At 43.0% G+C, this 26,804-nt stretch overlaps 2 protein-coding genes across 3 annotated transcripts; one reads left to right on the top strand and one right to left on the bottom strand.

The window, feature by feature from the left end:
* The first annotated feature begins 8 nt into the window (after positions 1 to 8).
* Positions 9 to 6,315, top strand: sigirr (single immunoglobulin and toll-interleukin 1 receptor (TIR) domain). Its single transcript, XM_086209193.1, has 10 exons — positions 9 to 219; positions 1,000 to 1,278; positions 1,499 to 1,700; positions 1,795 to 1,922; positions 2,237 to 2,377; positions 2,456 to 2,599; positions 2,757 to 2,859; positions 2,983 to 3,133; positions 4,026 to 4,203; positions 5,112 to 6,315. Exons 1-10 carry the CDS (start codon positions 156 to 158, stop codon positions 5,267 to 5,269), a joined length of 1,548 nt encoding a protein of 515 aa, XP_086065319.1. The 5' UTR covers positions 9 to 155; the 3' UTR covers positions 5,270 to 6,315.
* pkp3a (plakophilin 3a) lies at positions 5,954 to 25,255 on the bottom strand. Of its 2 annotated transcripts, XM_086209192.1 has the most exons (14): positions 25,106 to 25,255; positions 20,919 to 21,096; positions 15,695 to 15,786; positions 14,439 to 15,184; positions 13,705 to 13,828; positions 12,518 to 12,722; positions 10,721 to 10,889; positions 10,502 to 10,619; positions 10,250 to 10,414; positions 9,972 to 10,154; positions 9,715 to 9,868; positions 8,544 to 8,739; positions 8,329 to 8,416; positions 5,954 to 7,023 (listed from the first exon to the last, which is right to left on the bottom strand). In XM_086209192.1, exons 1-14 carry the CDS (start codon positions 25,145 to 25,147, stop codon positions 6,982 to 6,984), a joined length of 2,502 nt encoding a protein of 833 aa, XP_086065318.1. In that variant the 5' UTR covers positions 25,148 to 25,255; the 3' UTR covers positions 5,954 to 6,981. The 2 variants fall into 2 exon arrangements, with proteins under 2 accessions (XP_086065318.1, XP_086065317.1); XM_086209191.1 differs by lacking the exon at positions 25,106 to 25,255 and having other exon boundaries at positions 20,919 to 21,303.
* Positions 25,256 to 26,804: the final 1,549 nt, after the last annotated feature.

Genomic DNA, 26,804 nt, shown 5'->3' with positions numbered 1-26,804 from the left:
TGAGAGAAGACTTTCAGGTCTGTCAGGTGCTGCGCAGTCAACTTTGTGCCTCAAATTAACTGGAACTAAACCCTAACAAACGAACTCGTGAGCTTGTATGTTTACGCGAACAATCTTCACCAAAGCCTCTCAAGACCGAAGGAGGACTGCGGCTCATGGCTGTGACGGTGTTCGCTCTCGCCTTGATGTGTTTCGGTCTCAGCTCCTCCCTCGCTGTCGGTAAGGATGTTACTAGAAATTAATCTCGAGTTTACTTCCCTTCACATCGTTTGGCCTTGTTTCACTTTGGATAGTTTTTGAACATATTTTCTATTAAAAAAAATACTTTTGGTAGGTAAATAATTTCCAGGTGAAGTGGTCAGAGTTTTCGGTATCTGTGTCGTCACGTGCTGTTGCCTGGCAACGTCGGGGCCAGGTGAGGACTTCGGACCCTGATGCGTGAGCGTTTTGTTTGAGAAATAGTTACAAAATGTGATGAAAACATATCGGTCAAAGATATGTCAGAGGAGGAAACAAAACGAACCAAATTTTGCAGGTTATTCGTGGGTTTTGGTTGCATGCGCGGAAGATCTTGAAGAACAGGTCCAGGACCAGAATCTGTCGAATGTTGTCCTGACCAGATTTAACATGATTTTTTAAACTGAGACTAGTGTCTTATCCCAATCAACAGTGTTTAATGTCTGAAAAGAAGAACCTTGATGGACCTTCCCATCTTAACTCATCTGTATCCAGACAGACTTCATACTCAGGCTGTAGCCTGCATTGTCTGTTCCTGAACTTGTTTTGGCCATAATATATCTGCTTCAAATTAGGTTTTTTGTTTGTTTGTTTGTTTTTAGTATATTTGTAAAATCTAGTGTTTTCTATTTCAATCATGACCAAGTTTCTAAACCTTGATCTCATGCTGCCATAAACATTTGAGAAAAACATCATTTGGTGAAGTATCAGATCAGCACGGACAAAGACTGTCCCCTGATTTGTCTCCATACGTATTTGTAGCCCAGACTTGTGTGGATTGGGGCAGCTTTAAGGAGCAGGTGCTCTACCTGGGACAGCGGGGACCTCCATATCGACTCACCTGTCCTCTGGGTGATGTTCAGCCCCAAAACGCCCCCCAGACCGAGCTGTCCTGGCTGAAGGACTGTCAGCCGCTTGACACCCAGAGGGGGAAAGCCTACCTGGAGTTTGTTGGCCTCAGTTTGGAGGATCAAGGGAATTACACCTGTCTGCAGCAGGGCAACAGTACAGCTTCATTCACAGTGCGTCTGGTTGTAAAGGGTGAGTATTAAAACTGGAACTTGATACTGTAATTGTGCGGCTGTTGCAGCAGGCTTTTATTTGTCTCGATGTAGAGTTCATGCGGGAGTGGGCTAGTTGAACAGATTGCCTACACCTGCAAGAAGGCATTTGGTTTCAGTTTCCCTCCCTACTGCCCTGCAGCATGAAGGCCTCCATTGTCAGGAGTGGACAAAGATAACAGTGGTATGTCTTTACGCAGAGTCTCAGTGCACCAAAGCCCCAGAATTCAAACCAAGTGGAGGCCTCACCCAACTCAGGGAGAAAGTGGGATCTGTTGTGAAGCTGAACTGCACCGTTCTCCTTCTCTGGGACCAAAATGACAAGCAGTGTGACGGCACACTGCAGTGGAGGAAAGACGGCCAACCTGTCAGCAACCATACCCAGCAGAATACCTCCTCGTGGTAATGTGAAGCATTCCAAACATTAGCCATCCACCTTTCCTGTCATGTTTGACGGGAGAGAATTTCAGATTGAGTTGTCTGCTCTACTTGTTAGGTCTCCGGCCAGCGACCAGCTGATGGTCAGCAGTCAGCTGGTGATCACCCTCAGGGAGCTGGAAGACTTCGGGATGTACAGCTGCTCAGTGAGGAATGTTTCGTCTGACTTCAGCCTAGAGGATTCAAGTAAGACACCTGCTGTATCAACACACAGAAAAAAAGACGAGAATAAAGGGAAAGCTTTGAGTTCACATTGATATTCTTGACAAAATTGAAATCAAGTATATTTGGCTTGTGCTTCTAAAACAAATATACATCAACTCTTAAAGTCTGCATGCTATGCACAGAATGTTAAAAAGATCAAATTCCATAAAATTGTAAACCTTGTGTACCAAGTGTAGTAGTTAACTACTAGACAGTATTACCTAACTTGTAAACTAATCTAATACCGGAATGTTTACAATATTTACTGGTACTTGATGTTCTCTCTGTGCACCCAGGCAGTGTGAATCACACGGCTGCTGTCACTGCAGCCTTCGTCCTCCTCCTCCTCCTGGGTGGAGCTGCTCTCTTCTACTCCAAGTGTCACCTGAACATCAAACTGTGGTTCAAGAACTCTTACGGAGAGTACGAGCTGAGTGGTGAGACTTCTGCTGCAGTGATGTCAGTTTTCTGTTCTCGTGTGTACGGTTGTTAAGTCCTCTGCTCTGTGTCCTCAGATGGCAAATTATATGACGCCTACGTCTCCTATGTGAACAACGACTACGACAGGAAATTTGTCAACTTTATTCTCAAACCTCACCTGGAGAGTAAAAACGCATACAAGGTGCATTTGAATGACAACGACATCCTTCCGGGTTCAGGTACGCTCGTATTCAAACTCGTCAGCTTCCTGTTTGTTCTCATTATTTCAGTTCCTAATTTTGCAGTACATCTTTAAACTGCTAATTCACAATTTAGGATTTTGAGGCTCCCATGCCTGTCTGAGTAACGGTGCACAACGTTATTGTGTGTCCCTAGAGCCATCCGCAGAGCTGCTAATGAACATAAGTCGCTCCCGGCGTCTGATCGTCTTGCTTTCTCATGCCTACCTGGAGCAGGATTGGTGCTCCAACAACTTCAGGTCAGACTATCTCTGATGCACAGAATGATTAATAATGAACAACTGCAGAAACAATTTGAAGTTTGGTTTGCTGTCGTGAGGTGTCTTATTTCCCATGATGACACAAGCTGTGTGTGTCCTCAGGCAGGGACTCAAGCGCTTGTTGGAGCTGTGCCAGCAGCCCATCCTCATCCTGTTGGAGGGTCAGTCCAAACGAATGAGGCCTGAGATCAAGCAGCTGCTGAGCGAGCACCAGCACTGTCTCACCATCCTCACCTGGAAGCACAATTCTGTGGTAAGATCCTCAAATAGTACTCGCACGAGGGAGGGCACCATGTCAGAGCAGGCTTGCAGCAGGATATCCTCTGTGCTTTGATCAGATTTTGGTGACTAATAAAAAACAAAAACTGACTGTCCATAGAGTGCAGAGTAGCTAACTGGGCTTTTGTTTTACCTGAATGTGATGCTCAGCAATTCCTCTAAAGCCCTGAAAACTTGCTCTCTATTTAGTAGGTCCTAAGTCGTTAATCCAACATGCATATTAAGCAGCAAAGAAAAATATGAACAACTGCTACATGGGACTAATGACTTACTGATGGCTGAATACCGATGAGCGCATCAAGTCTGTGACATCATATCTCCGACAGAAACCTGTTTACGCCGACCTGATAAAACTGCACAGACAGAAATCTCAGAAAATACACAGAATGTTCCCATAGTTCAAGTACATATTGAGTTTTATATCACTGGATGGTTTTCAAAGTAAATGCATCTGAATTAGAGATGTATAGTAAATAATACAGCACATGTAACAAAGGGTTTAGCGGTTTAAACATAATTGAAGAGTAACTAAAACCACACACCACTATTTTCAGCCCAAGGCCAGTGTGGCTGATTGATTCTGGTCCAAATGCTGGTGGGAGGGGGGCAGCCTGTCACTGGGGCTGAACCAGGGCATCAGACTGACAGACAAATGTGTGCTTCACAGGATTCTGGCCACAGTCCTCCACCTCAGAATGCCCATTCTGAGTTGCTCTCTGTTTTTCTCTGGCCAGATCCGCCCCCCATTCTCTGCCCCTCCCACAGCACGTTGACTACTTTTTAGCATTTAAAAAAAAATAATGCTGTAGGTGGAGGTGAGAAGTAACATGATAATATCTCAATTCACTGTTGTTTTATGTCCACAGACTCCTTCTTCAGTCTTCTGGAAGGAGCTGGCCCTAGCCATGCCCCGCAGGGTCGTCTTCCACAGCGAGTCTGCAGGGGACCCTCAGACTATCCTGCAGGATGACAAAGACCCCATGCTGACCCTTGAACCTGATTACCTGGACTGCCGCTCAGACACGGACCCCGATGGAGACCTGGGTAAGAAAAAAAAAGCCCTCAAGTACTCAAGTTATGTCCTCTCTTCTATGCTCTGTAGAGCAAATCTCTCCAGGATGGCGAAAGGAAAAAAATAAATGAAATCTTAATTGCAATTTCATCATGGTGGTGGGTTTGCTGCACACCTCCATAGTTCTGGGACTTTTAGTTTTTTTGTAATCATGTTAACAGTCAGACAATCAAACAAAGCACAAGCCTTGAAAAGCAGATGAATCCTTTGTTAGTGGTGATTATTTTTGTGTCTCATCAGGATCCAACATGAACAGAATGCTCCTCATCAAAAAGTGTGATACTCATCCAGATTTATCAAAATAAAATTGTTTTCTCATATTTCTTTCAGCTCACTGGAGAATTACAGGTGGCGCAGTTGGAGTGGTAGCAATAAAAAGGTTTACAGTTGAAACCTACTATACTTGACCTAGTTTGAATCAACAAACACTGACAAGTTAATCTTTAACTTCCCTACTTGGAAATCCTACCGCATGATAGGACATGACATGGACCAGTAGGTAGTAAATAGACCCAGGAGGTAACAGTTTTTTTATGCCAAACTCTCACTGGAGAACAGCGTGTTACTGCTGCAGTCCTAATGGTGCCTCGAATATTTCTCACCAGATGAGGGCCTTAAATGAATTATTAAGGGATCACCAGGGATTCATTTGAAGGGAAGAATGAAATTCCGTGGAAATCCATCTGACTGTTGAGGAATTTTTACTTAAAACCTGGAAGAGCTGAAACTAAAAATCTGTAGCTCTGGGTGCTTTTCATTTTCGAGATCATGTGATAATCAAAACCAAAATGCGCCATGTCACAGTTTCATCTTAAACTGAGTTCAGATGCTTTAATTCATGTTCGGAATGAATGAAATCTCTTTCAACTTCCTGTTGCAGGCGTCCGTCTCCCTGCGTATAAAGCCATGACCAGTAGAGCCCCGGTTCTCCCTGCTGCTCCCGTCACTCAGCCTAGACCCTCAGACGGCAGCGTGTCTGACCACAGCTATGGAGTGCGCACAGACTTCTACTGCCTGGTCGCTGAGGACAACCTTTGATCCATTGACTCTTCCAGGCTGAGGACCAACCAACTCGTACACCAATGTCCCTATTAGCTTTACTTCATATTTATGTGTTGCTAAATATTTTTATATTGTTATTGAAATCAAAACTTTTTGCTACTGTTGCTCACAAAAGACTGTTTAATGTGTAAATATTTTTGTACTGTATTATATTTAATAAGATCTGTAATAATTGTGTTTGTCAAAGATGCCATTAATGCCCAGCAGAGGGCAGAGTAGCATTAGATTAGATGAAGGAATGCTGCCTTTGCAGCATTTTGTTTTCAGCTGACAGTAAATTTGGGAAATAGAGAATTAAAAAAAAATACACGTGACAGAATTTTTATGTCCAATTCAACCCAGAACCCTGGCGCCATCTAAAGTAGCAGGCGCGTGTGACAGCAGTCACATTTGCTGACGTTTCTCTACAGGTGTGGTCTCTCTGTGACATGAACACTCTTGACAACATGCAATCATGCTAAGAAAGCAGTTTGGCAGAAGAAGTAGTTAATTCTCTGTCTTCATGGTTACCTGCAGTGAAATAAGAGCCTAAATAAGGGTGTAGCAGGGAAGGTCTGGTATCGTTCCTGTCTGAGCAGGAGCAAATATGTAAACAGGGAGTGGTTGACATTTCACAAACTCTGTGTCAGTCGGAAACCAACACAGCAACACGCACACCAAGGGACATTTCAAGATAATCTCTTTATTAACTGACACAATTCAGATGATACATCTGCCTGTAAAAAACGACACAAAAAGCAAAAAAAGACAGTGTTTTTAACTATATGCACACAGAAACACGAGGTCATTAATACACCAGAGAGCACTTAATTGCATTCAATGATTTTTGGGATATTAAATCTAAAAAGGTCTTAAATTATGCAATTGACCATATATAAACACAAAGACGTAAAATATGCAACATGACATTTTAGCTGAAGAAAGAATCTCTCATCCCTGTGTTTCACACGCACACACACAGGCACACACACACCCCCTACATATATTACAACAGAAACAGTTATGACTGCTTGTTAAATCTTTGTACAGCAAGACAGATTTGGATGGTTTGAAAAGCACAAAACTACATACAAAAAGGAACATTGGCAGCAAGAACATATCACCCTATTAACATTCAGACTGTAGTGATCTGTATTTCTACTAACCACCTCATAATTTCACTCATTAAAAAAAAAAAAAACATTCCTGTGACTCTTACCTGTCCAAAAATTGCATAAAAAATGACAGCTACAGATTATAAAACTTTACATTTGATTTAAAATAGAATGGAACATTTTTAAAACATGTCATGTCGGTACCACATTCGTTTGCGTACGTGCAGTGAGTGAGGTGTAACAGTGACAAAAGTAAAGACACGAAGTCTCCGCAATAATGTCCATCAGCAGTTTTACATTATTTTGAACACAACAGAAAAATAAAATAGCATCAGTTTCATCTGGTTACGTTTGTGACAGAAAGGAAATCCCTGAATCCACACAAGAATATCTACAAAGAGACAGTGGTGAAGGTGCACGCTCCTCTATCAACGTTTTGGCAATGCGCTGATGTCCATCGAGTTTCAAAACACACAGGAAGTCCGTTTCCATTGTTAGACCCTCCATCACTTGCATGTCCCATTTTCTTGGCCTGGCATATCAAAACTATTCCAAAGGTTTCCGGTAGAGACGTCATCTCCTGCTACCTTTATTTTAGATCGTTAAATCTGCAAAATCCGGTCTGGTAAATCCTTTCTGTAACACAAGCAAAATAAAAAGGAGTAAGAAGGATTATATTAAAAACGGGGGAGAAATAAAAGTGGAGCAGCTGTTTTCTGCGTGAGAGAAAGTGTTGAAAAGGAATGTTCCAATGTGCATGTGTAAACACTGAGCACAGACAAGAGGCGGCTGAATGAAAACGATTTGGTCAAACAGGAATTCTACTTGAATAACAGCTCTCTCAATTAGATCTCAGGTGATCTTGCAACTGAAGAAGCACAGGCTTATTCCCGCCTTAATGCGTAAAGACTTACATTTTTGTTATCATGCACAGCGCTGCAAGTTTATCACATTTCAAACTGCATGTAGGACAAGCGTTAAGGTATTTTTTTGCTCTGTCGGGACTTGTTCATAAGGATATAAACTACACACCGCACCCTTGGGAGGGGCAGGTCATAATCTGTACAAGACAGTAAAACCTACCCAGTCCTGCCCAGGCTGAGGAGATGCATGACTGTGTGTGTGTGCGTGCGCGCGTATGTATGTGTGTGTTGAAAGAGGTACAGTGTCAACATGCAAAGATATATAGTTTTCAAACAGGTGCTATTCAACCAACGAGAGAATTCCAGAGAATGTGGAATGTCATTCCCAACATGCAAAAACACAAAAAACCTCTGTCACTTTCACTGCTTATAACACACACACACACACACACACACACACACACACACATTACATGTCTACTAAAGAAACTTTGAGGTATTTACAGGCCCTGTTGTTTTTCCTTGACAATGACAACTGACAATGTCTATAAATCACCCCCCACCCCACATTCACACACCTAAATATGAAGTGGGTGGGGCACCAATTCTTTGTGGCATTTGACAAGTAGAATTCAAGAAGTTGTTCTTGTTCAGCTTAGTCAAGAGACTTTTGGATTTGTCTGAATTTTGCACTAAAGCACAGGTGTAGTCCGATAATAGACAAGAACTGTCCTGCAGTGCCACTTGGTCTTTCAAGGTTCAATCATGTTCAACGGAGGTTTATTGGTCAAGCGTCAAGGAAGTTCCCGTATTTCTCTTGTGACTGTTTAGATTTAGTTTAGTTTTTCTTTTTGAGATTCATTCTGTATCTTGTAAGGATGCGTGATAATATCAGCACACAATCGGTCAGATATTGGTCACAACTAGAAATGTATCAGTATCAGTCCATTGCCAAATATTTGGTACATATCCACTATCCACCCCAACAACCTCAATATCATGCTTCTGTTGTATCTTTGATACATGATTCAGTTTCCCACCACATTTTAAGTTACATAAAAATCAACTTGTCTCCTACCGCTTTGTATTCTTTGTGCAGTTTCTTGTACTGAAACATGTTGCTGAGAACTGTGGATGCTGCTTTGGCTGCTTTCATCTTTGCAGGGCTGGAACAAAGACAGACATTCAGCCAAGGTTAACGCTTGTTACTTATAACCTCTTGTGAGATGATAGGATTCATCTTTGCACACTGCAGAGTGAAATATCAGGGTTCAGAAATGAAACACCGCTCACCTGCTGTCATGGGAATTCTTGATGGCCACCAGTTTGGAAAGGCCATCAAAGTAGGCGATGTCTCTGGCAGCCAAGGAGCTGCTGGTCACCAGGTTGTTGAGAACACCACAGATGTTGATCACCACGTCGCTGGAGGGCTCCTTCTGGTGTCCGTCGACGGGCAGCTTGGTCACCAGGTTGTTCACCACTTTTGTGGCTGCATAGAGGTATATTCATGATTTATAACACGTAATACTTTCGACTGCGGTTAAAATGATTTACACACTGAGTTGCCAGTTTCTTCAGTAAACCCTTCACATTCACACAGGTGATGTGATTTATCAACTGAGCGTTAGTTAATGTTTAATTTGAGTGTTGTGAAAGACGAAGGACTTGAGGAACGTTTAATATGGCCTGATATAGACGTTTCACATCTGCCCTCATTTGGCTTTTCACACACAACCCTCTCAAGGTTCCTCTCAAAGTGTGAAAAGCCCAAAGACTGTGATGTTGTGGAAGAGAACTCAAGGACCAGAGGAGCTAAAAGGAGCCAAGTAGAGAATAAAATTGAAAAAGCAACTTGTCAGACTTATCCATCCATCCATTTTCTAGACTGCTTATGTGGCACGGGGGGCTGAAGCCTAACCCAGCTGACAGTGCGAGAGCTGGGCTTCATCCTGGAAAGGTTGCCAGGAGCAATTGGGGGTTCAGTATCTTGCTCAAGGACACTTTGACATGGTCACTGGGGGAAGTGAGGATCGACCCTTCTGTTGCTAGACAGCCATGCTACCCCCGAGCCATGCAGCCCTCTCAGATTTATCTCTTATCAGTTAATTCTCCTCTCTGCAAGAATACATTTTCTTACATCATAAATGTAAATGAATTAATTTGAATTATACTATCTGGTTCTTTTGTAATATTAAATTGCCTCTCTGTATTTCTGAACTCTAACTTGCGCAACTTTTTTTAACCACTGAAGATTTATTATGGTGGAGTAGAAACCACACAAATTCAGGAAAATGGATTTAATAGTCAAATATGTCAGTGCTTTAAATTCACTGGTGCTAAAATAAAGAAAGTTTCTTCATATAATCACAATAGTGGGGCTTTTTTTGATTTCATATTAGAGATACTGTCTCCCAGTAAAATAAATACATTACAGGTTAACAGAGTGAAGAAATTTAAAACACACCCATGTCATTCTTGTCCTTGGCATGACGAGAGAGATTTCGGAGGAAGCCTGTGAGGGAACGCAGCTCCAGGTCATTGCTGGTTCGCAGGAGGTCCAGTATGACCGGCAGCATGCGTTCCTGGTCCAGAGCCACCCGGCTGAGCACTGACGGCCACTACAGGATTTTTTTTGGGGGGGGGGGAGAGAGACAATGAATATGAGACAATCTGAGGTGATTTCAGTTGAGTGCTTTGATGAATGTGCAGCTTGGTGCTGACCCTCTTGTCTCCAGCGGTGATGTTCTGCAGCGCTCCAGCAGCTGCCTCACGGGTGGTGGAGTTGATCTCACACTGATGCAGCACACGGTTGTAGACCCCCACAATCTGAGGGTGCCACAGCCACTCCACCCCCTTCGGCACTCGGGCAACCTCTGAGAAAGTAGCGAGGTCCTGGTTCTTGCTCTGTCAGAAGAAGAAACATTCAAGACGACTGATTCACATCCAGTGACTCACACAGAGAAGAAATCCTGATCAGTTCATCTGGTGTGTGCGCGTACATTTTTGGCTTTCCTGCTTTGTGGTGTAAAGCAGCCGATGGCATCACCGGCCCCTGTATCATGAGCTCTGCTCGGTCCCTCCAGGCGGAGCAGAGAGGACGGAGGCATCTCACTGTAGAGCTGGTAGGAAAGGTTCCTCAGGACACACACTGCATTTTCCACCCCCTAAAATACAAACACACATGGGCTAAAGAATACAAACAGTGAAGGAAAATCGGTATGAGCAGGAGTCGCAGCTCCAGCTCATCTCACCTTGTCCTCTGCCTTGTTTTCCTCTTGCGAGGCCTTGATGTAGTCCACCAAAGAGTCCACCAGTCCATGTGTTTCTCTCATCTGCTGACGAGTCTTCTCATTCACAGAGCTCAGATTTCTGAACAAAGCAAGAGAAAGTTAAGAGCTACGTCTCACAAAGTTCGACCAGGAACTTTGAACGACAAATGAACTAAGAGAATTCAGGTGAGCGGGGCCCACCTGAGACATCCTGTGGTGTTGTAGAAGATATCTGCCTCGGACGGAGACTGGTGGATGCCCTCGTCGCTGGCTGACAGAGGGATGAGGATCTTATCAGTCAGCTCAGGGAGTATCTCTCTGGCCAGTTTCTCCTTCAGGTTGTCTTTAGATGAAAGGTTCCACAAGATACCTGAGCACAAACACACGCACACGCACACACACACACACACACACACGCACACGCACACACACACAGAAGTGTCAGTGCGATCACACTTAATTTTTCATTGCTTAGTTAGATGAGATGATTGATATCAGTCTCATGTAAAACAGGCAAATTACAGAACAACCAGCTGGAATGTAGCTTAGTGTAACTTCATTGAAGGAGTGTGATGCTAAACCTACTCTACATGCCAAGTGTCATGAGATACATTTTGTTGTGATTTGGCGCTATACAAATAAAATTGACTTGACTTACACTTACACAACACAATATAACCAGTTCAAAGGAAAAAGACCTAAAACTCCTACGGGCACGTAAATCAATGTATTTATGTATGTTATTTGTTGTAAGATTGGGTGCAAACATGAGTTGTTGTTTTTTAAGTAGGTTGCAGAATTGAGAGGCACAAATAGCAGTGAAGCCACTAGTTCCTTGGCCGGTGGAACAGTTCTGTGTGACAGCGGTGCGATGCAGGCAACTTAAGTCTCAGAGCCAGAATCTGACAGGAATATGATTCACTTTCCCAAAGAATCACACAGTAACTAACAATGTTACATATATTACGATATAATCACAATAATCTTCTCACAATAACAATCATGACACTGAAATACAACGATAATCAACATATTGCAAGACAATTCATCCCCAGGATATCCCGACATCCGCGTAACTGTATGAAACAAATAACTGTGAAAGGGCAAAATGTAGGAAGTATGCAGATATTCATGGTGCTGTTGGAGAATTACAAAGAACCTTAAACTCAGATCGTAAACTTTTCATGTTTGTGAGGGAAGAATCAATTAATAATGTCAGCTGCTTTGGTTTCGGTGTCAATATTTGGCACAGGTGCATCCAAAAATGGCACAAAGGCAAAAGTACTGTGCTCTACTGCTGTAGCAATATTTTGTCACGCCCCTACAGGCACAACTCCTGGAGTTCTGCAAAAACAAATCAAGTTATAGACGCTTCAAAGAAAAAGAGACCAGGCTCTCCCTGATGGAAGGGCGCGGCTGATACACTGTTAGTGGACAGGCCCAGACAACTCCCACACACTCCCTTTGCACCTCATCACAGCTCCACCCTCTCAGTCTATGTACTCTGACACATCACACTTACACTGTACACTTGCAACATATACCTTTGACAGTTTGAGATAAACTCTGATAGCTGATAGCATAGTATTGGGAGTGGGGCACCAGATGAACTTGTCAGAGTAACTACAGCGATTGTGAGACCAGACAGTAAAGCAAAGAAGACTAAAATAACACGGACAGAGAGAGAGAGAGAGAGAGAGAGAGAGAGAGAGAGAGAGTTGTTTCTGTTACTGTCCCTTTTTTCAAACAATATTATGGTTCCAGTAAAAAGTGATGATCTTTGGATTCTTGTTCAAGTGTCTGATTACAACTCCTCCTGTTTGTTGTGCGGAATAACACACATAACTTAATTTCAAAGGCCACAGTTCACTCGAGATTTTCAAGTACACGCTGGCTTGGCGAGCACACACAGCCAAGGTCATGTAGCATTCAAACGCCACCTGAGATCAACGCTGCAAGTTGCGTCATGTTCTCGTTTTAATGGCTGGAATTTCCTACCAGTGATGTTTTTGCGAAGCTCGTCGTCCTGCTCCTTAAGAGCTTTGACCAGCTCGGGGATGCCGCCCTCCTCGATCAGGGTCACCTTGTTGTCCATGTTCTCATAGATGAGGTTACGCGTGGCACCGGTGGCGTAACGCTGCACTTCCTGATTTTCAGAGTTGAACAGATTCACCAGCTCGCTGATGCCCTTGCAGCGACGCACCTTCGGAGGGGGAGAGAGGAGTGGAAAAATACTTATTTTTATATAATACTTATTACTTACTTATATTATACTTTATTTTTAAGTAAAGTTTTAGTAACCCTTGTTGATCCCTGGATGGAAGCTGACTGCATCATTAATTCGGGGGGGGGACAGGTTTTTTTGTACAAAAATCTGTGTGTGTTTGTGAAAATTGGTATAACTCCGGGTTTTTGAACCATTAGCATACATTGCTGTCACATTAACTCAATTGGCAACTGCAAACAAAGAGTGTTTACATATAAACAAAGAATTACAGAAGGAAAACTCCCTCTCAAGTCTGCTCTCAGAAGAGCTCCCTGCAGCTGGCTATCTTAGCATAGCAGAGATGAGTGAAGGGGGTAAACCTTTATTGGAATGTAGCTTTTTTTCAAAACACAGCTATCATTTGTTTTTAAGGTTTATGTAACATTGTTCGAATGTGCTATATAATAAACAAGTCTTGCTTGGCTCTGTCTAATAAAACAGCTCTTTTTTTATGGCTTTGGGAAGCCGTCAACACCTAATAAAAAACACAATTTTTCATCTCGAGACATTTTTGCGCAGATTCTATAACCACAAATCGTTTATTACATCCTCTAATGCTGGATTTCTCCTTAAAATAATTTGGATCCAACAAGATTTCTGAGATAGGATTAAACTCTCATGACTCAACAGGAAAAAAGAACATAGTCTAAAAACAGGGGGTCAAACATGGTGACCGAACTGTCAATTTTTTATGCAGCATATCAGCCATTTGACACTCAACACTGGGTGCAGATGTGTTTACAGCTGTGGTACAAAATGAGTAAAATTTAGAAAACCACCAGAATGGAAGCACTGCTGCAGTTGTCTCACCATAAAGGAGAAACATCCAAATGTGTTTAACAGAAAACTATTTTTATTACTTAATTTCTAAACGAGGAAACGCAACGAAAAGACCCTGAGGAATTCGAACCACAAGTACCTCAGTTTTGGCTTCGTTGTCATTGTAACACTCATGTTGAATGTAAGCAGCACCCAGGACCTGCAGGTCTGGGTCAGGCTCTCTCAGGTACTGCACAGCTGTGGGCATGTCCAAACCGTTGATCCTAGTGAAGGAGCAGATGCAAAAAAATGAACTTAAGAATTCAAAACATTTAAATGATTACCCTGTGTGTGGTAGCACAAAATATGCATTTTATTATATCTAATTATTCAATGATTATTTGTTTTTTTAGATTGCAATGTTTAGTTTGTTGAATTTCAACTAAATCACTCAGTCAGTGGTCTGCAAACCCACGAACCACACTCTGTGGGATGTGTGAAATGCAAGGCCTAAAATTCAGCTGCCACACCCAAAACCAGTCCTTCCACTATGGAGCCAGTTCAGAATCCTCAGCTGTGAGGGAAACATTCACATCACATGACGGCTGTGCCACCATCACAATGGTGTATCACATTCCCTTCGTCACTGATTATCAGAAGAGGTATGACAAACTTTAGTTTAACGCAGTTGCATCATGACCTATTCAAAGGGCGAGGCCTTTTATTAATCTACATTAATTAGTGCTGCTTTAATCAATTGAAAAGATATCGGTGTGTTAATCTCAGTCATTCATTCCTACTGACAGTATCAATATTTTAAAACTCAGTCATACTTCAATGCCACATATCATATTCTAGAGCTCTCAGTTATTATAAATGCACTCAATGTCTCACCCGCTGAGGTTGCCCATGCTGGCTCCCATCTCTATCTGTCCGTTGAAGATGTCAGCGCCCCTGCCCACACTGTGCATGCTCTTAATGGACATCGCACGGGACATGGTGCCCCCAATGAACCCTCTGTCCACTCTGTCCACTCCTCCACCATAGCTGCTCCCGGCTGACGACATCTGGCGCTGCAGGGACCCAGACATAGATCCCATGCTCATCCGGTTCCGGTTGTTAATCCTGTTGATGGTGCGGTAGGCTGGGCCTTTGAAGGAGTGCTGCTGCTGGACAATCTCCGTCTCTCCTGCACCCATCCCGCCGCCACGGGTGAGAGTGCCACTGAGAGATCGGCACATGGGGGCCTGATAGTTCATGGTGCTTCCTTGTCTCACTTGGCTGGTGTAGCCATTCATGGTGCTCTGTGTGTACTGGCGGTTTAAGGTGGCGTCCCGGTCGGAGACCATGCTGATGGCATCGCTGCCATCGGCTATCCAGGGATTCACCAGCATTGACTGTGGTCGCATTCCATGCAGGGAGGCGGTCTCCATGTCCATTCGTTTCTGGTTTCTATTGCCTGCTTGGTAGCTTCCCATGCGTATGTCTTCACGGTAAAAACCACCACCACCGCCGCCGCCGCCGCCAGAGAAACCACCACCTCCAAATCCCCCGCCGCTAACACTGATTCTTTGGAGCTGGGCCATGTCTGGGCCCGCAGACTGGCAGCTGAAGCCTGACCTTCCAGATATGCGTGGACCCTGCAGATGGAGAAAGCGTGTTTCAACCGAAAGACGAGGTCATGATATTCTGGTGTGTGAGTGGGCGGATGTGTTCTGAGTCACTGACAGCAGCGATTTCTAAACATAATCATGAGGATGTGACTACCAGAGAAGCAAAGGTCTTGACCTCAGGATTCTAAAGAGACGAGAGCTTTATTGTCTCCCTCTGAGATGAAATAAAGCCACACTGGACGACATGTTTAACATGCAACTTCTAACGGTGCTGATGTTGGTATGTTTAAAGTTCTGGTTACAAATTCAGCACAAAGCCAGAGACTTCTTGTTGAATTGACTAAAAGAGAGGAATCTGGAGGGTGGACTTGAAAACCCTGAACTGATCTCATCACAGTGGACTGTGAAATATCACACATGCTGCATCCTGGGTGGACCAGCAGCAGGTCTTCTAGATAACACATTAGACGCTCAGGTCTATTTCTATAAAGTGTGTGAACACATGCTGACATCATGAGCTAATGAAGCTGTACTCACCAGTGTTCTGGAGCCTGAGTACATGTAGGAGGACTTTGAGCTGAAAGTTGGATTATAGGTCTGATATTTCATCGTTGAAGAGCCACCGTAGTCTGGAGGGAAGCAAAGAAATAGAACAACAGTTAAGGCGGTAACCTGGCAACATAAATGAGGGCACACTTAAAGAAAATTAGGTTAATTTAACCAATGATGTCAATTTATTCAAGGTTAAAAGAGTCAGGTCAAAAAAGAAGAAGAGAGGGGCTAAGCCTACATGGGCCCCAAGAACAAGAACCCGTCTAAAAACTAGCCGCAAATGTACTAAACTAGAGACAAAGCAATTTTTTGAAGAAGAAATAGGAAACAAAGTGAATTACAGTTAAAAAAACAACAACAACAACGACTGGAAAACCAGGTGATCATCAGTCTGCCTCACAGGAGTTGAACCACCCTCTACAACAAACTATCATATCGATGCCAGTCAAACACCTGCACAGCTCTCTGCTGGGTACAAATACACTTGCCTTTCAATGTCCAGCTTGAATGATTTTAAAAGGGCTGGACCTTCGGATCTAACAGAGAAGCTTCAACGACCAAAACTGAATGTGAAAACATGCAGAAAAAGAAGTTTCAAAGTCCTTCTTGATATATTCCTGAAAGAACAAGCACCCAGTCTATATGAGTCACTTCTCTCTCAGCCACAGGGGGATTTCATTTGTGTGTGTATGTGTGTGTGTGTGTGTGTTAGTGTGTGTGTGTGTGTGCAGAAGTGTTTCCAAACAGGTCGAGGCAGTACAAACACAAAGATTACTGGAAGCCTTTTGCTCTCTCTCCCCCTCTGTCTCACACACACAAACACACACACACACACACATACACACACACACACACACACACACACACACACTTCTTTGCATTGTTCCTGTTTAGCGAAGCATTGCATATGTTAATGAATGTTTCCACCTTTTATAGCGAAGGATTTTCTTCACGTCTCTATTCTCACAGCAGACTCAAGGTGAGTCAAGTCTGGACAGAGAAGGTGACGAGCCTCTTTTCAGTAGATGTGAAGTCATCAGACAAATCTCGTGCAAATGTGTGATGACGATTCCCAAAAGCACTGACTGATTGTTGCTGATTTCATGTATAATACAAAAACATGGACAGCAAAAGGGAAAGGACTGTCAGCTGTATCAACTGAACATAAAACTGAACAAAACATCAACAAGTCTGGCCTTTGCTGGTGTTACAACAATCTTAGAAAGAAATACACCTGGGTACTTTTAGGAGTACACACACACACACACACACACACACACACACACTAATTTAGCTCCTATACTTCACTGAACTATCTTATTCACATTTTTTAAATATTCATGAATATGTATTTCTATTTCTAAAACACTGCACTGAGACTAAAATCTGATTGCCAGACAAAGTTTAAGTTAAATTGATGATCAGTATGTATTTTTATTTTATTGCACTATTTATTTGTTTCTTTAAAATGGAGTCCAGGTTTTAGGATGTTAATAAATGCTTTTTTAATTTCAGCCTATAGTCCCCAGAGGAGTGTGAGCAATTTTTTCCTACAATCTAGCAAATAAAAAGCAAAGAAAAATCACAATTGTAATTCAGAATCTCGGTACTTCTTGTATCATCAGTCTTAGAAACCCTCATATAAATCACACAACTCAGTTTCTTTGTGTTATCGAAAGATGACTGCGCTGCTCAAGGCCTCGTAGATTAAATCATGATGGACATAACGAGGCCTCATTAATTTCCGAGACTGATTTGCATTAAAGGCAGCAGGCGTCCTTCTGTACCAACTCAAGACGCACGCACACATGCACACCCATCTCTCCTCTCTGAGCTGGCACACAAAAACACTTGCTTGGCGTTCTCAACACGCCATGTTCCAGAATTCTGATGGACCAGAATGGCGAGTGTGATCGCAATCTGGCAGTAACGTGTTCAAAAGCAGGCTGCCGCCACTCAAATATCTGGGTCAACTGACAATTTCTCATCGTGCACAAAACATCCCTTTTAGTTTTTGGTTGTTGTTGATTTTTACTGAGGAATTAAACGTTGGCAACTAGGACTAAATACTGGAGCTGGGAGCACAATACTGATTCTTAAGTGTGATTCAATACTAACAGTAAGTAATGTGAAAAAAAGTTCACCCGCACCTCTAAAATCGATAAACGTATAATGTCAGCATCCTTCGTCGCTGAATTCACAGCTGAAGCTGTTCTTCCATATGAATGACATACAACGAAAAGAATTTACAATGGAATGAAGTACATACATACTTTTTTGAAGAGGTATTTGATGCTTTCTCAAAAACATCATGTCTAAACAAGCAGAGATTAACATGGAACAGCTGCCTAGCAGCATCTTGGTATAGCCCTCAGGCATAAAACATGGATTCATGATCCTTCAAGAGGAAAAAGAATTACAGAGGTTAAGTGAATCTATCTTTTCTGACACATCTATTAACTATTCTAAGGTGTTTAGTCATTACCCAAAGTATTGCATGTGTCACAGGTCTGACCTCACGCTGGCGCTCCAGTCAGGAGATCAACAAGGTGATTCATTTGGAGGGCATCGATCGGCTGAATCCAGTCATGAAAATCATCCAACAGTTGTGGAGACATTTCGCTAAAAGGCAAAAATGTCAACTGGCGGGTTGATATATTATCAGAGCCGAAGGGAAGCAATCAAGTCATTTGAATTCATTGCCTGGAGAACGTAACGGTATAAAAGTGAAAAGCAGCCGATGTACAGATACTTTGATCTGACAGACTGGATGGCAGTGCCAAGTCAGGCTGCTGCAGATGTTCATTCACATTTTTAACCAATGAATTCCCACGACTTTTGCACAACTCTAAGGAAACCGAACCGCACATACTGTAATATTCAAGTATCTTTGAGGCAAATTTGCCTAACTTTTCTGACATTTTCTGGATTATTTCTTATTTCTTCAAAATATGCAACTTTCAAATTTCATGACTTTTTCAGGGTTTTTCAGCAAAGATTTTAACTGCAATTAAAAGTGCAAAACAAAATAATCTCTAGAAAAAGTCATACAAATTTAAAAAGGTATTAGTTCATGTCATAACTTTGTTCTGGGTTTTACAGTGACGCGAGGGAGAGGATGCATGAGCAGCCTTCACACTTCATTTGAATAGACCCACCAAACCAGTTGGTTAGGAGGGGGATGACTGACTGGCATGGCCCAACCCAACCCCGGCAACGCCCAGTGCACCTGAGAGCCACAGTCTTCGCTGACTTCACAGCACAAAAATAACATCTGCAAAACCAACTGAAAATTCACACCCAATGCACACATTTTCTCTTTCTCACTGTTTCAGGAAGCATTCAGACACAAAAGTAGGAGGCGTTCCTTGCAATTTTGCATGTGAACCGTCTCCAAGCTCATACATGGCTAATGGGCCTCTCTAAAGCCACAACCGCTGAAATGGCTGCATTCCCTCTTGTGCTCCCTCCTCTACAGGTTTCATGAGAGGAAAGTTCTAACGTGTCAACAACATGAGACCTTGTGTTTGCTATTCCCGGTAAAACCCGGGGCAGAGCACTGAGATAAAAGTAGAAAGCATCACAATCAACACCAGGAGCATATTTGACCTAAGAGCCTTTCAAGAAGACAAGTAGAAGACAGTGAGTCATTTAGCAGACATGTTAAAGGTGCCACTGCCAAAAACTGGAGCATAGATTGTAGCGAGCTCTTAGAGCCGGTATTATTGGTGCTTCCGGGGTACGCAAAAGATCTTCTGCTGCCATCCCAGAACCCAGAATGCAGGGAGGTCATATAAACAATAACCAGAGGTCACGCTGCTCTGTAATTTGGTTGAATACAAAGAATTATAGGATGTGGAGGAACGTCCTTGTGCATGCAAGTGCACAGGCCGTGTCCAGACAATAGTGCTTATGTAGCCATCCCACCCTGGCGTGGTCTGCTTGACAATGTGACATCTTTCAAGGTTCTAGACAACAGCTGGTTCTCACGGCATTCTCGTCACCGTCATCTCCAGGTATCTGTCACCTCCTGAAGCTGACTCAGACACGAAACCCAATCCCACACAGGAAGGCTTCACCTCAGACCGCTAATAGAGAAATTTATGAAAGCAGCGCTTGTTGGGGCCTGTTACACATTAACACTCTCTCTCATGTGCAGGTACACTGAACACTGTCGCCCCGCCGCTGCTGCTACTGCACGAAGCTTCAGCTCAGGTTGGTCTGCAACCAACCTGCACAGCAGCTGAGTGGACACATTCTCTGATGAGCTGACGAGGAGGAATGTAACCAGGACGAGTTCACAAAAATCCACACACATCAGGTGCACTGATGGTGCAAAGTCGAGTAAACTCCGCTGATCTAAGTCACTTTGGGACTAACAGCGATATGCCGATTGTAAAGATGGGCCGAAACTGGATGTTTAAAATAATGATTTAGCTGATGTTGATACTGTGTTTTTGCTTCTGTTACTTGTGTGTGTGTGTGTGTGTGTGTGTGTGTGTGTGTCACAAAAACAATCAAGATTAACTCTTTACTTGAGAGTCTTTTCATATCAATACCAAACATGGGCCACTGCCATCTGTGAACAGCCTCTTATTTGCTGATAGGCCTGTGGTTGTCAACATGTGGAATACTGGCCAATAAGATCCATGGCTTCTATTCTGGTGCATCAATAGCTTGAAATCAATCAAAAGAAAAATGATTCAGCAACACCTTTGACAGGGAATTTTAATTTATCACACAAAACTGGTGAAAAATTAGGTTTGGATAGACAGATCAGTCAAAACTGAAGCAAAACATTATTATTATTATTATTATTATTATTATTATTATTATGGAACAGTCCAGAAATACTAAGTAGTAATGCAATTAATCTAGAAATAAAACCTCTATAATCCTAGTAATGGGAGTGAATCAAACAGGGAAACCTGATTTCTGACAACGGCTCATCACTGTAACGTGGGATTTCAGAATAAAGTGTCAACTATCACGAGGGCCAGATCAAACCACATGAATTTAATACAGTTACAGTAATTTCACTTCTTATGGCGGGACAGGTTCACAACAATGACCGGATCAGATGAAGCTGCAATTTTATATACGTGCGTTTACCTGGGTGAGGCGATAATTCCACCTCCGTTCCTGTCAAACCTAACAGCAGCTGGAAGCGAGCAGGTGAGACTGTGGAAGGACACCTGAGGATGTTTACCTGACATGGCGTAGTGGGAGGCCGAGCCATTCACACGCGGAAGTGTGGACTTCTCCGCCAGCCTCATCTGGACCTGCTGCTGCACGCGCCGCGCTCGGGCCATCTCGTCTGCGGCGGCACCGGCGCTCCCGAGCTGGACATCAGACGGGAGTCCATAAGTGGTGACCGAGGTGTTGGGCTGTAAAGCGGACAGAAAAGCGTTTTCAGATACGACGTGACTCATATTGGGAGGAAGAGGGGGGGAAAGGTCCGGACACAATGGAAGGAGAGTCAGGTTGTTGCGTCGTGGCAGTTCCAGCAGTCTGGAGGCACGGAGAGTTGGAGCCCGAGCAGAGCTGCTGGCCGCGGGGAGGAGCCTCCGTTAGCTGAGAGCCTTGTACCTGATTCACAGGTGAGCTGGTAGTTACATCACACCCCTACTACTACGCTGCTACTGCCGCTGCTGGTCAGGGAGGACTACAGTCACTCGTACCAAGTTTATATAAGACCAATAAAATTACAAAATATTTATGCAATATATATAGGCTTGCGCAATTCCAATAGAGCAGAGCAGAGCACAGTATTCCAGGCATATTTTACAGCCTCTATTTATGGGATTTTTTTTGACGTGTTTCGATTATTTTTTTTAAAAAAGCGTTTGAATCTTGAATGTATGAAACAGCCATTTTATCTCTTAGTTCCCGTTTCCCTCCTGCGTGTCATTTAGACAGACAGCAAAGAAACGGTGTGGATTTTCGGCTAATTTCTTCACTTTCTCTTTTTTATCTTAACTTTGGGGGGAAAAAAAGTACAGTTAATGTTATCCGTGTTACTAGAAAGCGTGGAATGACAGCAGACACTCGTCAAACACGTGTTTGTTGAAGTGATGATTATTAAGGATTTCAAATTCACTCACTGAGGCTCTGAAGAGTCAGCATTATTTCACAGCATGTTATTCCAGATATTAGGAACATGTTACTTCTTGTTCGCATAAAAAGCTCATTTCTGTGATTTACTTTTAATGTGCAACAACGATGCGCTGGTAGAACACAAGCTAATCACCTCATTGGTTTAGTTTAGTTATTTTGACCCTCTACTGCCCCCTACGTGTCGCATATGACAATGTATTTAATCCAGTACATATAGATTAACGAGTAGAGCACAAAACACAGTTTCCTAAAGTTTATTCACCATCTAGGGCTCCTGTATTGTGTATAATCCCCATTTAGAAAAGGGGTCCTAAAAATATTCTGTCATACAGCATCCTGCTACAGAGACTAGACCATGACATTGGGATTAAAGGAACTGCCCTAAAATGGTTTAAGTCCTACTTATCTGACAGGTTTCAGTTTGTTAATGTTAATAATGACCATTCTGAGTATAGCAGAGTTACATATGGTGTACCACAGGGTTCAGTTTTAGGACCGATTCTCTTCACTCTTTAAATGCTCCCATTAGGTGACATAATCCGGAAGCACTCGATCAACTTCCACTGTTATGCAGATGACACACAACTTTACTTGTCGATGGAGCCAGACGACACAAGACAGCTTACTCATCTGCAAGACTGCCTGAAAGACATTAAATCCTGGATGTCTTCTAACTTCTTAATGCTCAATTCAGATAAAACTGAGGTAATCATTTTTGGACCTAAATACCACAGGGACACACTCTTGAATCGGATCTCTACTCTAGATGGCATCACCCTAACTGCGAGTACAACTGCAAGGAACCTTGGAGTCATTTTTGACCAGGACCTTTCCTTCAGCTCCCACATAAAGCATGTGACTAGGACCGCCTTCTTCCATCTGCGAAGTATCGCTAAGATTAGGAATATCCTTTCCCAGAGTGATGCTGAAAAACTGGTGCATGCATTCATCACTTCTCGGCTGGACTACTGCAACTCTCTCCTGTCAGGATGTCCTAAATACTCTCTAAAGAGTCTCCAGCTGGTCCAGAACGCTGCAGCGAGGGTTTTGACGGGAGTTAAGAAGCGAGAACACATCTCTCCCACTTTAGCTTCTCTCCACTGGCTTCCTGTAGGATCTAGAATCGACTTCAAAGTCCTTCTGCTAACTTATAAGGCTCTCAATGATAAAGCTCCATCCTATTTGAAAGAGCTCATTAGTCCCTACTGTCCCACCAGAGCACTCCGCTCCCAGAATGCAGGTCTTTTAGTGATTCCCAGTATCAATAAAAACAGACTGGGAGGTAGAGCCTTTAGTTACCGGGCTCCTCTACTGTGGAACCAGCTCTCTCCATGGGTCAGAGAGGCAGACACTTTAACTACGTTTAAGTCCAGGCTTAAGACCTTCCTCTGTGACAGAGCCTTCAGTTAGGACTGGTTCAGGTAGCTCTGAACCATTGATAGCTATGCTGCTACAGGCTTAGACTGCTGGGGGACACATCAGGTTACATGGAGCCCTTCCCTCCTCTCCTCTCCTCTCCCCCTCTCTCCTCCTCTCCTCCCCGCACATTTTTGGAACTGTCACTACCACTACTTGTTGCACTTTGTAGTTTGGCCTTGGTGTCTCGCAGTCTCTCTGTGTTTCCACAGATCCACCAGAGCCCCAACCGCCGCCTGCATCGCCCCCCCCCCCCCCCCCTCTTATTCCCTACTGTTACACTGGCCTGCGCTCCCCTTCCATGAACCAGTCTGCCATCCAGTCCCCCATCAAGCTGGCTTGCTCTCCCTGCCTCCCCTACCAGAAGCTTCCTTCTTCAGCTGTTAACATTTCTGTGTTTCCCACATTTTGTATTGTAAACTGTTTTCTTGTCTGTAACAACATCTACTGCACGTCTGTCCGTCCTGGGTGAGGGATCCCTCCTCTGTTGCTCACCCTGAGGTTTCTCAGATTTTTCCCTGTTAAAAGGGTTTTCTATGGAGTTTTTCCTCAGTCGATGTGAGGGTCTAAGGGCAGAGGATGTTGTTATGATGCCATGTGAAGCCCTTTGAGACAAACTGTTAGTGAAAACGGGCTATACAAATAAAATTGCCTTGCCTTGCCTTGCCTTGCCTCATACATGATGGAACTATTTTCATTTAAATATATTGCACTTATTTTGTAGCTTTTTGCACATTTTAAACAGTAATATACCATGAGGCAAAGTTTATGTAAAATTCTATGATGAATTATGCCGCTTAGAGTTGAACAAAAGCGTGTGAAAATATTTCATGGTGTTTTTTGGGGGGGGGGGGGCCTTAAATGGATATATGAAAATAACACCATAAAACACCGAAGTCACGCCAGCATTGTGTACATTCATCAGTGAAAACGTGAATGCTGCTTCAGAAAAGTAACCCCTTACCCCGATCATCATTTGAGATGAAACAATACCAGTTAGATTGACTTGAAAATGAAAACAAGAATCAGATTCTTCAATCAGAAATCCTCTCAAAACTCACCAGCAACATAATCTAACACCAGAGCAAAAACATAAAAATGTCATAGTAATATTTTTTTTGTCTGTAAATATACACATAATGTTGAAATACTGCAAAAAATCCTTAGTGGACAATATTAATAAGCCACTGAAAATCCCTTTGAGTCGTCAGAGAGGTTTGTCCATTATCTTTTCACAAATTGGCACGATATCAAATAGAGTCTCACTCTATGAATGGAGGACTGGTACAAGGTGTGTCCCAGTCTCACTCCATTATCTAGTTGGTTCCACACCCAAGTTTGATCTGCTTTGTTTTGTTTGTGCTTAGCTACGGTATGAGTCAGGAGTGAGACTGTGTGTGCCAACCTGTCTGGACGTAGATGGTAAAGGTAGGAACGTTTTAAACGAGAAATGAACACGACAAAAATCACGACTTTGGTTTCCTCGCTTACTCATCGCCTCCCTTTTGGCAGAAAAAACAAGATTGCAGCCTGTTTGAAAGATTTTCAATCAACCAATCGTCCCTTTCATTGGAGGATTTTCTTTCCTTATAACAGATGTAGACAGAACTTGTTGGAGTGAAGAAATTAAAAAAATAAAAAACAACCAACGTACTTTTGTTCCTTGTCATCACCTGAGAACTCAGCCAGACTTGCATCATACAAAGTTTCCTCACTCTCTGCTGAATCCACCTGCTCTCACCTTAACTTTCCTTTTTGTGTGAACAGGTGACAAACTAATTGAATTAAGTATACTCTATAATCCAAAACAGCAGATACACACACACACACACATTACTCTGACATGCGTTCAGTTGAACTTACCATTGCCATTGATATTCCCCTCACTGATGTTGTGTTGCTCATCCAAGCAGGTGATGTGTTCTATTGGGGGTATTAGAAAGTGTTAAATATTCTTTACCATCTCAAAAGTCACCGCCCAAATAATGACAATTTCCCTTTCCATTGCAGGTAGATACAGTACACAAAACAAAGGTATGAGTCAGTTAAGGATAGTATGACACCACAACAGGGTGTGTTACTGGAAATGAGGAAGGTCACCTACAAATCTGACGGTGGCAGAAAAGGGAAGTGAGAAAAGAAAGAGCAGGTTTAGCTTTCTAGCTCATGTAGCTCCTCTTATGATGCAAGGAGTTTTTACTTAACCTTTTTTTGTAACTCTGAATTTACCCCCTAAAAGTGTGTTATTTACGATGTGTATGCATCAGTGCTGATATTTTTTTTGGATGTTGCAACATTTGTTGATGAATCACCCCGTCTGCACCACAGAGTATCATAGCAGATGTTTTGTCAAATTCCCAGTCCTGTCTCCAAGGAAATGAGTGACTGAAATGAGCCTCTAGGTTATTGACTCAAGGCAGTGTGTGTGTGTGTGTGTGTGTGTGTGTGTGTGTGTGTGTGTGCGTGCACGCGTGTATATCTACGTCAAAGAAAGTGACTGCGTGAGAGAGTGACAGTGAACCTTGCTCTGCCTGCTGTCTCTGACGACAGGCTGTGAACATCTCTGAAACTGCTAGCAATGAAATACTCACTCAATGTTCAGAGAGAACTTGGGTACATTGTGATAAAGACACACTAACAGTGTGGAGGAAATGACAGTCAGTACCACTCGTGTATGTCAGTTGAACACAGGTGTCCTCTGTTAGCCAAATAAGAACAATGAATGCTCCATTTCACAGGATCCAAGATGGCAACGCACGTAATGAAGAAGTTCAGACTCAGTGCTTATTAAGATATGAAGCAGATGAAATGTAGGCGGGGTTCACCCTGGACAGGTCGCCAGTCCATCACAGGGCCAACACATAGAGACAGACAACCATTCACACTCACAGCCACACCTACGGTCAATTTAGAGTATCAATCTGCCTCGTCCTCTCTTGATGTCTTTGGACTGTGGGAGGAAGCTGGAGTACCAGAGAGAACCCACACAGGACCAGGGAGAACATGCAGACTCCACACAGAAAGATCCTGTGCTGGAGCCGGCTGTGAGGTGACAGTGCTGACCACTGCACCACCGTGCCGCCCGGCTCAGAAAATGGAGGTGAAAAAATATTAGTTCTTAAAATGGCATTATGTAGAACAACATAAGAGACCCAGTCGTTTTCAGGGAATGTTCTAGTTTTTTTCTTTTTTCCAAGCGTCCAAACCAACGAATGACTCAGGAAAGACTGTTTTCATGTATTTGGTGTATTGTAACAGCAATACAATGAAAGATCCAACGGTCAACTAGACTTCGCTGATAGTAAATTTATTAGCAAAGCTGGTGTGTTGGCCATTTGTGGGCAACTCTAAACCTACTGTGAGCTGGTGGTTATCTCTCCTCATTTCAGATGATCAAACAACCAAATGTTACAGCAATGTGATGGAGGTAGCACAGCGCTTCTGGCACTATTCACATGTATGTAAAAGAGTGGTTTAACAGAAGCTGCAAAAGCTTTTCTTTTTTTTCTTTTTTTTTAGCAACAAAGCTCGATCTTTATCAGGAAACACAATATACTGCAGA

Source organism: Aulostomus chinensis, chromosome 7 (genome assembly GCF_037954235.1).
Source record: "Aulostomus chinensis isolate RoL2024-O1b breed Wild chromosome 7, RoL_Achi_v1.0, whole genome shotgun sequence".
Classification (NCBI taxonomy): domain Eukaryota; kingdom Metazoa; phylum Chordata; class Actinopteri; order Syngnathiformes; family Aulostomidae; genus Aulostomus; species Aulostomus chinensis.
Note: the sequence above shows the minus strand (reverse complement) of the source record. Positions and strands in the feature narration are given on the sequence as shown.